The 13,190-nt window shown below is 40.8% G+C and overlaps 1 protein-coding gene and 1 pseudogene across 1 annotated transcript; both read right to left on the bottom strand.

Annotated features, from left to right (window-relative positions):
• Positions 1-2,198: 2,198 nt before the first annotated feature.
• Positions 2,199-3,191, bottom strand: LOC144281578 (olfactory receptor 11H6). The gene has a single exon (XM_077844388.1). The coding sequence runs from the start codon at positions 3,189-3,191 to the stop codon at positions 2,199-2,201; it is 993 nt and encodes a 330-aa protein (XP_077700514.1).
• Positions 3,192-11,948: 8,757 nt separating this feature from the next.
• LOC144282720 (olfactory receptor 11H4-like) lies at positions 11,949-12,894 on the bottom strand (annotated as a pseudogene).
• Between the last annotated feature and the right edge of the window lie 296 nt (positions 12,895-13,190).

Genomic DNA, 13,190 nt, shown 5'->3' with positions numbered 1-13,190 from the left:
TCATACCGTTCCTGGTGCCCCAGCTGCTTCCTGAGAAGAGGAAGATCTGTGGATGACTTTGGCACCACTTAGTGCACTCATTTCGGGGGAGTGTAAGTTCCAGGGTAATCTAAATACTCTGAGAGTTTTGTTTTTGCTTTCGAGATGTGAGTGACCAGTATTCCTTGATACTCAATCTCTTGACCATATTGAATGAACAAATGTATAGTTGCATAGGCCCACCTGTGGTGCATAATAGCAGCAATGCCCATCGTAGATGATGTTTCCTATATAGGAAGTTTTCTTAGGTCATCCTGGGGAGAGCCATAGGGAGGTCACAAAGATTCTCTCCTTCACTGCCCTTAATCCTTAATGTGGAAGCTTAATGTGTGCGAGCTTCATGTATTAATTTATTTCACATCCCTTGCACCATAAGATTCTAGTGGCTGATTTCCAACAGAGTGTGCTAAAGCTGTGCGCTGGTTTTAACTTATGTGTCTGTTTAGCCATTGTTGAGAATGCTCACGTATGATCCTATAACTTTCCATTCCTTCCCTAGGGACCTTCTTCCTTCCTGTCTGGGGGTTTCACTAATATTTCTGACAAGTTGGCCCATAGTGATTAGTAGATAATGTGCTTCACTGACTCCCTGGGGACCCCATAATCTCTTTAAGTTTGTGTTTCTCAAACAAGTATGTGATTCTGTGCCATGGGATACACACAGCCCCTAATTAAATGTCTTCCAGAAAGAGTTTTACTCAGAGAAGATAAAGATAATTTTGTAGTATACCAAATGCATACAGTGGCACAGAAAGTATAATTTGTGATTATTTTTAAGATAAAACTTTGTCTTTAAAAGGAATACTGTCCCCGAATGCCCCATGTTCTCTGACCATTGTTGCCAAACATTCTTTGGTGGTGAAAAGGTTTAAGAAATGCTGTAGGAGAGTATTTAATCACCTAGCACCACCAGCAAGGCTATCTTCTTGGTACGCCTAATTTCATTTCCAATATGGTCATAACTAAAAGGAAATGCTTTCATTTTAAGTAGATTGGCCCCTCAGCTAGTGGATTTCCTGTTCCAGCATGGGCACAAAGATGGATTTGTTCCTGGTATAATTTTCTCTTAATACTTTTCCAACTGAGACTTTGCCCTGTAGGTTTCTGAGAGGCATAAAAGTACGTTTAGGACATTGTTATTCCACATCACAAGTGGCATTGTTACAATTGATTTGGGAAAACATTATGAGCGAAGATGCCCAACTGGGAGAACGTATAGATGATTATTGTGAAGTGCAGGGCTTAGAAGGCTGGATGGAGCAGTCTAGAGAATGAGGGCTTTGAATGGCAGGAGAATTTGTACTTTAAGTGATAGAAGGATGAAGATACTCTGTTTTCAGTGTGAAAGACAGCTTTAAACAATAAAAAAGTCCATTACTGGGTGGGTTTATTTGTTTAATTTTTGGTGGCATTTTGGTCCATTGCCTTTAAGAATATTTAATTTTCCAAATTTGGAAGATTGCACCCTCTATTGAAAAGCTCCAGGTACACATGAATTTCATTTTTTCCACCAGCTAAGATTAAAACAGTGAAGATACATCATAGACAAAAAATATATATAAAACAACAAAATATAATTACTTAGCAAGGTAACGCATGTTTAAAATGTTTTATTTAGCATGTTTCATTGATGAGCTGAACTTGAATTGCTAAGGGACTATGAAAAAACAAATATCTTCCTCTACTTAAGTATGAGCAATAACACGACTTACTGAAGCCATTCTCTATTGTTTTTTAAATAAATAATCAAGGTCGGAGTGACACATTCTGCTTCTCTTTCTTTTTAAAAATTTTTTTTATTTAAATTCAATTTAGTTAACTTAAAGTGTATTATTAGTTTCAGGGGTAGAATTTAGTGATTCATCAGTTGCATGCATGTATTAACACCCAGTGCTCTTTACATCAAGTGCCCTCCTTAATGCCTGTCACTCCATAACCCCATCCCCCCATGCACCTCTCTTCCAGCATCCCTCAGTTTGTTTTCTATACTTAAGAGTCTCTTATGGTTTGCCCCCCTCTCTGTTTTTATCTTATTTTATTTTTCCTTCCCCTCTCCTATGTTCACGTTTTGTTTCTTAAATTTCACGTATGAGTGAAATCATATGTTACTTGTCTTTCTCTGACTGATTTTGCTTAGCATAATGCCCTCTAAAGATGTTTCAGTTTTGGTTACTTCTTAATCCTAGGACTTTCTTTAGGGCATCTTTCATGTCTTTGTTTCGGAGACTATAGATAAGGGGGTTTAAGAGTGGAGTCACTGCCGAGTATACCAGAGTGATGATCTTTTGCATTCCCGTCGGATTCCCTGATGTCGGGCTCACATACATCACCATAAGGGTTCCATAGAATAGAGACACCACCATTAGATGGGACCCACACGTGGAGAATGCTTTAGTTCGACCTGCACCAGAAGGAATGCGAAGCACAGCTCTGAGAACCAGGGTGTAAGATCCCAGGATGAAGAGGAAGGGCCCGAAGATAATCAGTGAATTGAAGGTGTAACAGAGAAGCTCAGTGGAAGGAGCAGGGATGCAGGCCAGTGCGAACAGTGGGCCTGGGTCACACACAAAGTGATCAATGATGTTGGGTCCACAGAATGGAAGTTGGGAGATGAGGACAATGGGGACTGGATAGCAGAGAAATCCACTCACCCAGCAAACACAGACCAGGGCCACACAGAGCTTCCCAGTCATGATGGAGGGGTAATGGAGTGGGCGACAGATGGCGAGGTACCGATCATAAGCCATGACTGATAAGAAGAAACACTCTGTTGTACCCAGTGAGAAAAAGAAGTAGAATTGAAGGAAGCACCCAGTGAAGGAGATGGTCTTGGTCTCGGAAAGGATGTTGACCAGCATACTTGGGACAGTGGAGGAGGTGTACCAGATCTCTAGGAAGGCAAAGTTTCCCAAGAAGATGTACATGGGTGTGTGAAGCTGCTTGTCCCATTTCACTATGCAGACAATAATCCCATTCCCCAGCAGGGTGAGGAGATAGATCACCAGGATGAATGAGAAGAAAAAGTTCTGCATCTCCCTTTGACCAGGGAAACCCAGGAGGACAAACTCGGACACAAAACGCATTGTTGTGTTCTGGGATTCCAAAGCTGTTAGAGAAGCAGAGATAACCAATGAGTGAATAATGATGAGCATTAGTAGGTTTTGCTAACAATTCACTTGTAAATGAACAAAGTATTTTTACTTTACATGATCTCATTTGATCTTCCAAATGACCCTTGAGCTGTAAGGAAATGTGCTTCATTTCCCTTTTCCAGATAAAAAAACTGAAGTTCAGAGAAATTTAAGGGATTTACTTAAATATGCAAAACCATTAACTCCTAGATACACTGGCCCACTTAGAGATTGGTTTGGAGCAAAACTCACTCCATTTCAAATATTCCCATAACCCTGAGTCTCAGTAATGTCTCATTTTTTTTCATGTTAACATCATTGCCTCTTGGATATCCTTACATGTAAGCATACATTTTGGATATATCTCTTTACTTTGAAACAAAACTGAATATAAATCTGAAGCAATGAATTGTCTTCCTGGAGCGTCATATACAGAAGTCCAGTGACAAGCAGGTGAGTGGAACTGTGTGGTGGGAGTCTCGAGCCTTCTTGCTTTTCTGCCCTGAAGGAGGTACTCTAGCAACACTGGGATTTTGTAAGAGCAAATCATTTGTGTAGCCCCCTCTAGGTCATATTCTGCTAGGTGGCATCTGGATTTGTAGAACAATCTAGCTCGTTCCCTCTCGAGAAGCTTTGATTCCCTCAAAGCGCTTTATGTTGAGCAAAATCTGTCTTCTTTATTACTTCTTTGTACTGATCTGGGACTCTCCTTCGCTGAAGCTATATAGAATAAGTCTCATTCCTTTTCCATTATGGTGATAGTGGGGGGGAGGGCTTAAATAACAGATTGAAGCTATCTCCCCTATACAAGATTTTTTGGATGCCATTTTTTCCCCTGGCTTGTTTCCTCCTTAGCTGCACTTTTCTACATCATGGCTAGGTTCTTGAAGTAACTTGCAGCTAGTTATGTCCATTTTTTCTGGTATACAAAGCAATGTTCCTCCTCCTCCTCCTCCTTCCTTTTACTAGGAATTAAGCTTTAAACACTATAACTTTACATTCATCATTTTGCTTTTATCTAAATTAAATAATGAATTAGAAAGGTCACCTTAGGATATGCCAGAAGGATCTTCCTCATATTGGCTGAATTAGGAATGGAGATGTGAGTATAAATTTGGATGTTGCTAACAACCTTTCTATAGAACTATTGGTCCAGGCTTATTTCTTTATTTTTATTTTTAAAAATTTATATATTTGTCAAGCATGAGTGGGAGAAGGGGCAGAAGGAGAGAAAGAATCTCAGACAGGTTCCATGCTTAGCAGAGAGCCCAACACAGGGTTAGATCTCACGACTCCGAGATCATGACCTGAGCCAAAGTCAAGAGTTGGCTTCCTAACTGACTGAGCCACCCAGATGCCCCATGTCCAGGCCTATTTCCATATCCTAAGGTTTCTGAGCTAAAATTCAATTTCGCTAGGTAAAAACACCACCAATATTTTAAATTTAGTAACACATTGACTATAGAAGTAGGATAATTTACCATATTATTTATTAATGTTACTGTTAAGATACTTACAAAATTGCATCCTATGCCATTTATATAATCTTCAGGGAGCATGAGGCCTGCTTCTCAGTATTTAATCAAACCTGGAGCAAACTGAGAGTAAATATTTTATTGCCAGGGTAACTTTGGATATTTGTATTGATTAACAACATTTTTAGAATGATGAAAAAGACTCTGTAATAAACATGACTTTTATGAAAATCTAAATTTTGTCAAGTAAGTTAGTTCAATGGACTATAATTATGACCATATAGATAAAAATTTCTAGGAGAGTTATAATTTCAAATATACTTCCCAAACCATACCTGTATTTGCCAGACCACATGCTGTCATTTTTGGTCAGAAAATATAGTTATTTGGCTTAAAAGAAAAAAAAAGTTGAGCTGAACTGAGGGGGGCACTTGATGGGATGAGCACTGGATGTTATGCTATATGTTGGCAAATTGAACTCCAATAAAAAATAAATAAATAAAAAAATAAATTATAGCACATTATCATTTACTTTTTCCATTTGGGCATTTAACAAATGTTTTTCACTATTATATTCCTAGCTAAGTCCTGAGGTACAATGGTAAGCATGAAAGATAAGATTTCTCCCCTTCTGGAATTTATGACTTCTATAAGCAATCAAGACTACCACCTGCATTAGTGTCTTGAACTGTGTGTTTCATAGCACACACCCAATTATACGTTGTCCTGAAAACAATATTTATTTGAGCTCATATTAAGTTAGATAAATCTATGTAGTAAGGGTAGCAGCATGATTGCCAACTTTATTTGACACAAATGAGATATTTTTGGCTTTTTAAGACAGTAGGCAGAGATATGAGACATGAACTGATTTACTCTACTCACAGGCCAGGACAAAAAAAAAAAAAGGAAAAGAAAAAGAAAAAGAAAGAGAAAGAAAGAAAGAAAGAAAGAAAGAAAGAAAGAAAGAAAGAAAGAAAGAAAGAAAGAAATAGAAATATAATTCCAATTCATGGTTTTTGACTTGGAACCAGACCTCATAAGTCTTAACTCCCTCCTGGTCGTCTGACTTCACGATGTCCAGGACATTTTGACATTTGTGCTGCACTGAAATTTTAGTTGCCTGTGGAATAGAGGATCAGGAAAAGGGATAAATGGGCTCCACAGACAATTTGAAATCTCTCTGCATCCATTCCTGCTTCCTCCGCCTCCAAAGTACATCATTAGTAGATCAAAGGGTGAACCTAAATTCATTTCTTTCATCTTTTATTCACCTGAAGTGATACAACAAATGAGCAGCTGGAGAGAGGAGGAAGGACAAGGAGCGTGGACAGTCTTTGTGCGAACTGCTAAGGAAGCCGGATCCGTAACCGCAATTACTTGCTCGACATTTAAGCCACTTGCCCAGAGAAGTGCAGGAATTCTTTTTCATTTACATATTTATATTTTTAAGGTTAATTTGTAAATTTGGTCATTTGGTAAATTCGGTAAAGCCAAAGAACAAGGGACTTTGCTGAGGACTTTCTTGGCTTCCATTTTCCACTTGCCACTTAGCAAGAACTCTGAAAAATAAGAGCATCCTGCTTTAGCTGCCCTGGTTGGAGGATATTTGTCAACACAAACTACTAATCAATATTAGAAACAAAGCAGGACTCAGGCTTCATTCTAACCGAGGATTTAATGGCCTCTCAAAACATCCAAGACATTTCAGCCCCGTGTTCCCTAAGCGAGTTGTACAGTGGGAACTCTGATACTAGAGTGAATCCTTCATGTGAATAGATTACCCCAGACACAAGTATGGTAGGAAAAGAGAACTGCAGGACCTAAGACCTCGTTCCTACAAAGCACAAAGGAACAAAGACTGGGGGGTTTACAGAAGAACCACAGGCTCTTAGTATGGACAGCAGGAGGTATACAGGGGCAGGGACGCCCTGATGCTCCAGGCTTGCCTTACATGCTGGATGGGGTTTCTGGCTCCAAGGGGAAGATGTAAGGGAAGCCTCAGCCACAAGAACATCCTCATTTAACAATCAAAAAGGCCCATTCATGAGTGGAGAGCAGTGTTTGTGGCCCAAGAGACTTGCTTCCTTTTGTATTCTGAGCCAAATGAAATTTGTCTCTCCTGCCGGTTGTTTTTAAGAATTTATATGTCCCTCCTGAATAGGATTCATAGCTCCCAGCATGCTCACTGTTCGTGTGTCTCTGTGCGTGCATCTAATCCTGCCTATCTTTGTGTATATCTCCCCCAGTGGTTTGATTAGTAGGACACAGAGGTCTGAATAATATCCAAGAAGTCTTGTTGGCGGAGATATTCTTCCTCTAAGGAATTGATCTCCCTGGGGAAGAAGTGGAAGAGAGGAGTGAGTGGGACAGGTTAATGGGAGAGAAGAAAGAGAATGTGTGTGCCTGAGAGAGAGGGAGGGAGGGAGAGAGAGAGAGAGAGAGAGAGAGAGAGGAGAGGACCATGGTTTTGTAGGACAACCTGAAATCTGGCATTGTGATGCTCGTGGCTCTGGTTTTCTTTTTCAATACTCCCCTGGCTATTTGGGGTCTTTCTGATTCCACACAAATCTTAAGATGAGTTGTTCCAACTCTCAGAAGAAACTCCATGGTATTTTGATAGGGATTGCATTGAACATGTAAATTGCCCTGGGGAGCTTGGACATTTTCACAATATTAATTCTTCCAATCCATGAGCATGGAATATTTTTCCATCTCTTTGTCTCTTCCTCAATACCTTTCAGAAGGTTCTGTAGTTTTTATACCTAAAACTTTACCTCTTTGGTTAGGTTTATTCCTAGGTATCCTATGTTTTCAGGTGCAATTGTAAATGGGATTGACTCCTTAATGTCTCTTTCTTCAGTCTCATTGTCAGTGTATAGAAATGCCACTGACTTCTGGGCATTGAGTTTGTATTATGCCACCCTGCCGAATTGCTGTAGGAGTTCTAGCAATCTTGGGGTGGAGTCTTTTGGGTTTTTGATGTGAGAGTATCATGTCATCTGCGAAAAGGGAGAGTTTGACTTCTTTGCTAATTTGGATGCCTTTTATTTCTTTTTGTTGTCTGATTGCTGAGGCTAGGACATCTTAAGATGCTGGAAAAATTGGGACACCTGCACCCCAATGTTCACAGCAGCAATGTCCACAATAGCCAAACTGTGGAAGGAGCCTCAGTGTCCATCCACTGATGACTGGATAAAGAAGCTGTGGTCTATGTATACTGTGGAATATTCCTCAGCCATTAGAAATGACAAATACCCACCATTTGCTTCGACATGGTTGGAACTGGAGGGTATTATGCTGAGTGAAATAAGTCAATTGGAGAAGGACAAACATTATATTGTTTCGCTTTTATGGGGAATATAAAAAATAGTGAAAGGGATTATAGGGGAAAGGAGAAGAAAATGAGTGGGAAAAATTAGAGAGGGAGACAAACCATGAGAGATTTCTAACTCTGGGAAACGAACTAGGGGTGGTGGAAGGGGAGGTGGGCGGGAGGTGGGGGTGACTGGGTGATGGGCACTGAGGGGGGCCTTTGATGGAATGAGTACTGGGTGTTATGCTATATGTTGGCAAATCGAAGTTCAGTATAAACTGCATAAAGTTCAGTATAAAATGCAAAAAATATATATAAATAAGTAAAATAAAAAAATAAAGTCTAGTTTGTAATTATTGATTCGTATGTATTATTGCCATTTTATTACTTGTTTGTGGTTGTTTCTGAAGACTTTCTCTTATCCTTTTTGCCTTTCTCTCTTTTATGTTTTGCTGATTTTCTATAGTGATATATTTGGATTTATTTCTCTTTATTCTTTGCATATTTATTATTTTTTTGATATATGGTTACCATTATTTTGTATATTACCTCTTTTGCATATAGTAGTCTATATTAATTTGATGATTGTTCCAGTTTGAGCTCATTCTTTTTCCCTCTCCTGCCCACATTTTAGGTACATATTATATTTTATATCTTTTTTTTGGTGAGTTCCTTGATTGATTTTTACAGAAATATTAATTTTTACTGCTTTTGTGTTTCCTACTTTACACTATTGTGCCCAAGATTGCGAATCCGAGAAACCACCAAGGAGCCGACACTGATGCAAGTACATGAGGGTTTATTGACAAGCTCAAGCTTGGGTCCAAGTGCACCGGACACAGTGGAGCAGGGACTTGGACCCCGAGGGGGGTTACAGCTGGGTTTTAAGGGCTGGCCTAGGGGACCTCCAGAAGCGGGGGAGGAATTTCTTAAGCTCTGTTTTCATTCCAATACAGGACTTTCTGTCTCTGTCAAGGGTGTTCTGCGGTTTTTCCTGTAAAGCTCAGCTCTTATTCCCAGGGGCCTGGGACTGCTGTACTTGTGCCAACGCTAAACTTGAGGTGGAATGGCCTTGATTTTCTCGGCCTCCACATATACGTTTACTTTTTGTCTGTTCTTTTTTTTTTTTTCCAAAGATTTTATTTATTTATTCATGAGAGAGAGAGAGAGAGATAGAGAGAGACAGAGACACAGGCAGAGGGAGAAGCAGGCTCCATGCAGGGAAAGTCAGGCATGTTTTTTGCTTTTAAAAGTAGTGACTTTTGGGCAGCCCCAGTGGCTCAGCGGTTTAGCGCTGCCTTCGGCCCAGGGCATGATCCTGGAGACCCGGGATCGAGTCCCGCCTCGGGCTCCCTGCATGGAGCCTGCTTCTCCCTCTGCCTGGGTCTCTGCCTCTCTCTCTGTGTCTGTCATGAATAAATAAAATAAAAATCTTAAAAAAGAAAGTAGTGACTTTATGAAGAAAAGGCCCTGGAGTGCCCTGCAATGAACAGTTTACCAGAACCTGGCACTTCAGGACAGTACCTTATACGTGTCGCTTATGCCTTGCTGTTGTGTCTGAGTCACGTTGCCTTTCACTGAAGTTCTCTGCACTAACTCTCCTATCGTGAGCTGCGCCTGTTTTCTGTGCTGTTAGTGGGACCCGTGTGGGCCAGATGTGAGGGAGTTGCCTGCCAGGGAACTTGGCTGAAGGGTGGTTGTGTTAGCAAAATTCATGCTGGACCACCAGTCCTGTGTTGGATTCTCTGAGGCACTGTGGTGGCTGGAGGCTGCATGCAGGGGCGGTTGGGATGTGAGACTGGGCATGGCCTATGAAGATGGCTGAGTGCAGCTGCCTGGGTGTGTGACAGTCGCTGGGGATGTGTAGGAGTGTGGCAGCTGGCACTGTGTGCAGCGGCGGCTGTGCCCCTGTATGTGGGCACTTTGCCTGGTGGTGGCTGGGGACACACAAGTGGGCACAGTGGGTCATCTGGGCCCCGTGCAGTGGCATCTGAGTACCTGGCTGCCAGGTGAGCGGCCTGTGCAGCATTAATAACATTGCTCTGAGCCCTGGGCTGAGGCTACTAGTGTCTGTGCGGCCCTGCCTCCTGAAGGTAGCTCAGAACTGTCTTCCATAAGCAACCACTGTCCCTCCCCCCATTATGTAAACTGCTGTTTTTGTGTAGCCTGTCTATGCAGGCTGCCAGCCCCTTAAGGGCAGCAGCTTAGCTGTCAGTCCCCTCCCAGCTCCCCCAGTGTTGGGTTAGCTGACTTTTAAAACTCCAGGCTCCAAGTCCCACTGGTTTTACAAACTTATGAAGTTCAGCCACTTTGGTTTTCAAAACTAAACATTATGGGGATTAGTCTTCCTCATGTGACCTTCCTGGTATGAGGGCCCATTTCTATCTCTTCCCAAGGGCATGGCTCCCTCCCTCCAACAACAAGCAGCCTTCCTCTGCCTTTCTGACTTTCCTAACCTTTCAGTTGCAGCAGCTTCTCTATATTTAGTTGTGGAGTTTTTTCTGACAGTCTTTGTATTGCTCTCCAGTTTATTGACTTGAATGTAGATTCTATCTAGTTGTCAACATGGACAGGATGAGGTCAGAGTCCTCCTACTCCACCATCATCCTAAGCACTCCTCTCTATTATCTCTTACGATTGTTGTGAAAACATCATTCCGGAATTAGAAGTTTGTTTCTTAGAATCTAGGAGGACTTTCATTCATTTTGAGCAAAGGAGCTCCCTGGCTTTTCCCTCTCCCCAACTATGTATCCTCAAGGACAGATTACAGATACAAATTCCTTTAAAAATAGACCTTTTTATTTGACAACTAGAAATTAGAGTTCTAAAATGGCCATGCCTCTCTCTATTGTCCACGAAACTGTTATAATATAAATGGGATTATGTTACTCTGCTGCTCAAAAGTCTCCAAAAGCTTCCCATCTCAGTCAGAATTAAAAGTTCTTAATATGGTGTACAAGGTTCTGCACACTTTGGCCCTTCAATCATTCTCTCTGACTTTATCTTCAATTCTTACCCCTTAATCTCTCTACTTCTGACAAATCTACCTCCTTGCTGTTACTTGAACATAATTCTTCCTTGGAATCTTATAGAGAACCTATTTCCCTCTTCCTGGAATGCTCTTGCCTCAGGTGTCTACATGGCTCATTCTCTTATTGTCTCAAGCTTTTGCTTAAATGCTGCCGCCTTCATGTGGCCTTCCCTGATGATAATTTATTTAAAATTTTAACCCTTTGTCCCATACTTCCTCTCCTCACTCACCTTCCTCCATAGTGTCTATCACTTTTTTGGCATGCTATATATTGTACTTATTTTTTCAGTTGTCTGTCCTCCACTGGAAAGAAAACTCCACATGGATAGTGGTTTTTCAACATTTTAATCATGGTGTATCTCTGGTACTGAAGAGTGCTTAGAACATAGAAAATAGAATGAACCTTTTGTTGAAAGAATTACTACCACTTTATTTAATGCTAGGATATGTATCACTTATATAAACATGAAACTTTGTCTCTAACCTGGAAGACTCTCAACCATGCAGAGCCAAGGGATAAGAAAGTCATTCTGTTATTAAATCCTCTAAGTATGTATCCATTAGGCATTTAAATTAGATTCTTTATTCACTTAAAAAAATATTGGACTGTTTTGAGCAATGCCTTGAGTACACCAAGACTGAGCACCTGGGGTAACTACCATTGTTCTACCTTCTACTGCTGTTTCCCAATAACCAAAACTAAACAGTATGCAATAGTATGGTATGATGCCCTTATAATCACTGCCTACTGGAGTTATCCATTTTGAAAATATTGTTACATTTGGAATGTAAAATGAATCAGCTATGGTTTATCTCTACCAGGTTGGCTGAAGAATAAAACATTGAGGGTCTCCACTGAGAAATATTTTCTTTAAAATGTGCACTGTAGAATTAGTAGCAGTAAATCAAGTCTTTCTTAATTAATCTTTCATGTTTGGACATTGATTTGCTTGGTCTCATAGATACATAAACATGCTCATTCTATCCTCAGGATTTTTTTTTAGTGCAACCTTCATTTCCTTGTTTCATAAACTGTAAATCAGAGGGTTTAAGAAGGGAGTCACCATGGAATAGAACAAAGTCAAAATCTTCTGAACTTCAGCTGGGTTATCAGCTGTGGGGCTCACATACATTGCCAAAAGGGCCCCAAAGAATAAGCATACCACTGTCAGATGTTATCCACAGGTGGAGAAGGCCCTTTGCCGGCCAGCAGCTGAAGGCACTTTTAACACAACTATCAGTAAAAAAGTATAAGAGCCAAGAATGTACAGAAGTGTGAGGATGATAATGAGGGAGCTTAGGATATAGAGGATGATCTCCATGACTAGATTTGGGGCACAGGACAGAGCCATCAGTGGGTCCATGTCACACACAAAGTGATCAATGGTGTTGGGTCCACAGAAAGGCAATTGAGAGAGCTGTACGGTGGAGACAGAGTAACTAAGAAACCCCAATGCCCAGGAAAGAGACATCAAGATATAGCAGAATTGTTGAGTCATGGTGGTTGAGTAGTGCAGTGGATGGCAGATAGCCAGGTACTGATCGTACGCCATGATGCAGAGGAAATAGGTTTCACTTGTACCAAGGGAAGTAAAAAAATATAACTGGAGGAAACAGCCAACAGGAGATGGTTTTTGTCTCCGAGAGGAAATTGGCTAGCATCCTGGGTACCGTGGACATAACGTACAAGATTTTGAGGAAAGCGAAGTTCCCTAGGAGAATATACATCGGAGTATGGAGCCGTTGATCCAGCATCACAGCACAGACAATGGTCCCGTTTCCCATTATGGTAAATATATAGATCCCAAAGAACAACGAGAAAAGGAAACTTTGCAATTCCTGACAACCAGTGAAGCCTAAGAGGACAAATTCAGCCACAGTGCTTGTCTCTGAATTGTTCATGAATTCCAGGGCTGCAGGGGGACAGAAAACACGATTATACAAGGTATTTTATTTCCTGAAAAACTTGTATAGGAAACCTACACAAGGTGTGTATGTTGGCTATTTGGCAGTTAGTTTGGAATAACCCATCCATTAGCTCCCAGCTCTTATTTAAAAGTAACCAATCAACAATCCTGATGATCCCAGATTTCAATAATCTTGGGTTCATAACAATGGAATATTTACATTATTTGGATTTTCTTTATCACTGGGGTTAGGTTTAAAAGAAAAGTAATCTTGGGGCACCTGAGTGGCTC

This window comes from Canis aureus, chromosome 13, assembly GCF_053574225.1.
Source record: "Canis aureus isolate CA01 chromosome 13, VMU_Caureus_v.1.0, whole genome shotgun sequence".
NCBI lineage: Eukaryota > Metazoa > Chordata > Mammalia > Carnivora > Canidae > Canis > Canis aureus.
The sequence above is the reverse complement of the archived record's forward strand: the minus strand, read 5'-3'. Positions and strand labels throughout refer to the sequence as shown.